Source organism: Arachis hypogaea, chromosome 7, assembly GCF_003086295.3.
Source record: "Arachis hypogaea cultivar Tifrunner chromosome 7, arahy.Tifrunner.gnm2.J5K5, whole genome shotgun sequence".
NCBI lineage: Eukaryota > Viridiplantae > Streptophyta > Magnoliopsida > Fabales > Fabaceae > Arachis > Arachis hypogaea.
Window position 1 is genome coordinate 18,638,892 of NC_092042.1, and position 2,914 is coordinate 18,641,805.

The 2,914-nt window shown below is 34.2% G+C and overlaps 1 protein-coding gene across 1 annotated transcript; it reads left to right on the forward strand.

Annotated features, from left to right (window-relative positions):
- Positions 1–791: 791 nt before the first annotated feature.
- Positions 792–2,461, forward strand: LOC140174310 (uncharacterized). The gene is made up of 4 exons (XM_072198742.1): positions 792–1,413; positions 1,650–1,742; positions 1,846–2,220; positions 2,310–2,461. The coding sequence occupies exons 1-4, from the start codon at positions 792–794 to the stop codon at positions 2,459–2,461; spliced, it is 1,242 nt and encodes a 413-aa protein (XP_072054843.1).
- The last annotated feature ends 453 nt before the right edge of the window (positions 2,462–2,914 follow it).

Sequence of the window (2,914 nt, forward strand, 5' to 3'; positions counted from 1 at the left end):
TAACATAATGCTGTACAAAAATCTCAGACAGGTTCCTCTCGAGAAAAATCTGACCCGGCTTGGGAATATTTCACTGTGAAATATGATAAAAATCATAAGGCACAATATACATGTATCTTTTGTTTGAATACTTATAATGGAGGGGGGTATATAGGATGAAATATCATCTTGCGAAAATTTCTGGACAAATTAAAGTATGTAGCAAAGTCACTTAAGAAGTTGAACTTCAATTCAAAAGGATTCTGATGGAAAACAAAAAAAAAATAAGATGGAAAAAAGAAAATTTGAGGAGGAGTCTTATGGTGGGGAAGCACCTGCACAAGAGGCTGAATTGCCTAACTATGTACAAGCTGTTGTTCCTACAATAACGGGAGACAAAGGAAAGAGAAGAGTTGTAGTAGCTACACAAATTGGAAGTTACTTTAAAGAAAGAACTACTCAAGGATCTCAACTGACTTTGAAAAGTGTTTTGGCTAGTAAAGAAATTATGCACAAGGCTAAGTTGGGACTTGCCAAATGAATTGTTGATGCATGTATTTCTTTCAATGCAATTCAATCACCTTACTTTCAACCTGCATTGGATGGTGTTGCTGTAATTGGGCCTGGTTTCAAGGGACGTCATATGATGAAATGAGAGTTTATTTGCTGGCTAATCTTAAGAGAGAGTGTCAGTTGCTGGTTGAAAAGTATAGGAGCTCATGGAAAAGCACCGGTTGTACGCTGATGGCAGATGGGTGGACTGATCAAAGGCAACGAACTTTAATAACTTTCTAGTTTATTGTCCTGCTGGTATGTCATTCGTTAAGACTGTTGATGCTTCTGATGTGATAAAAACTGCCAATGTTTTGTTTAATTTGTTTGTTGATGTTATTGAGTGGGTTGGGCCTAGTAAGTTTGTGCATGTGGTCACTAATAATGCTGCTAATTATGTATCTGCTGGAAAACTTATTCATGAAAAATACCCAAATATATTTTGGTCTCCTTGTGCTGTCCATTGTATCAATCTAATTTTGAAAGATATTGCAAGTATTCCTCACATAGCTTACCTTGCTTCCCGTGCTTCAAAAGTGACTATGTTTGTTTACAATTATATGAACTTATTGTCTTGGCTTAGAAAAAGAAAAAGTTGGACAGAAATTGTTCGACCAGGAGTCACACGTTTTGCCACTGTTTTCATTACTTTGAAAAGTATATATGATCACAAGGAAGATTTACAATCATTGATGGTGGACAAATATTTCACTTGTCATAAGTTAGCCAAAAGTGCTAATGGAAAGATTGTTAGTTCAATTGTCTTAGACAGTAAGTTTTGGCAAGACTGTGTTACCACTGTGAAAATTGTTGGTCCTCTTATTAAGTTGTTGAGGCTTGTTGATGCTGATGAAACACCCTCTTTGGGAATCGTGTATGAAGGCATGCAAAGTGAAAAAATGCTATCAAGACAATGTTCAAAAATCGAAAAGTTGTTTATACGCCATACATGAGTATCTTGAAAATAAGGTGGGATAAGCTTTTGAAGCGTGATCTCCATACGGCAGCGTACTTTTTAAATCCAGGCATTTTCTATAGTGAGGATTTTGTTGAGAAGGCAAATATTTTAAGATCTTTACTTGATTTGCTTGATTTTGAAACATTTTGTGATGACTCAGTTGCTGCAATGCAAGAGATACATCTGTATCGAGATTGTAAAGAAAGTTTTGGGAGAGAAAGTGCTAAGAGAGTGGCATCAAGACTCGAACCTGGTAAGTTATTTGACTTATTTCATATCCAAGTTCAATTTAGTTTAAAAGTTTAATATGTTGGGTGATAAACACTAAAAAGTATTTTATTTTTATATCTACGTAGGTGAATGGTGGAGGTTACGCGGTAGGACTAGTGCTCCTAATTTGCAAAAAATGGCAGTACGTCTTTTTCATCAAACCTCTTCTTCATCTGAATGTGAGAGGAACTGGAATCTTTTTGAACAAATCCATTCAAAGAGGAGGAACTGGTTAGAGCATCAAAGGTTAAGTGACATTGTTTATGTCACCTATAACCTACACATTCAATCTAGGTTGCATCGAAAGAAGAGGAATTATGATCCAATTGACATTCAAAGCATTAACACGGTAGATTTTTGGGTAATGACAGATGAGGATAATCCTAAATTTACTAATGGAGATGTTGAAGGCATTGAAAGTTTAATATACACTAATAATGCTATGCCTTCGTATCTTAATGGTGAGTGACATAACAAACTTTCTTTCCTTCCATAAAGATACATGTCATTAATATTGATTTCTTATTGAGTTTTCTTTCTATTTTATTAGATGGTGGAGACATGGAAGTTGAAGTGGATATGCCTAATGTTGTAATTGAATCCTCGAATACTTCTTTTGGTGGTATTTCTGAAGATGTTGGCTTTGGATTACCTGTTTATGATGGAGACATCGGAACACTTAATGATGATTATGACTTCTGATGAGTAGTGTCCTTGTTTAGTTGAAGTATTATTTGTTGAATATGGTTTCTTTTGGTTGCAAAATATTGTGTTTGTCATTTATGTGCGTTTTGATTTCTTTAGTTATAAACTTTGATATTTGAAGTTGTTTATGACTTTTTAATGATAAATTATGTATTGTTCATTTTGTGAAATTGTTAAATTTTGAACCTTATTAGTTTAAAAATTATTGAATTTAACTTTTTAAAATTATGTATTGAATTTTTTATAATTTTACTCTATATTTAATTAAACCGATTCAACCACGGTTCAACCCCAGTTGAACCATTAGACCGTTGAACTAGTCACTTGACCGATTCGATAACCGATCGGTTCTCGCAACCTTGCTATTTCTGAACTTTTCAATTCACATACAATCAAATGCTATACGCATGTCATGAAAATTGTTCTCAAACGAAAAAATATTCCCCACAC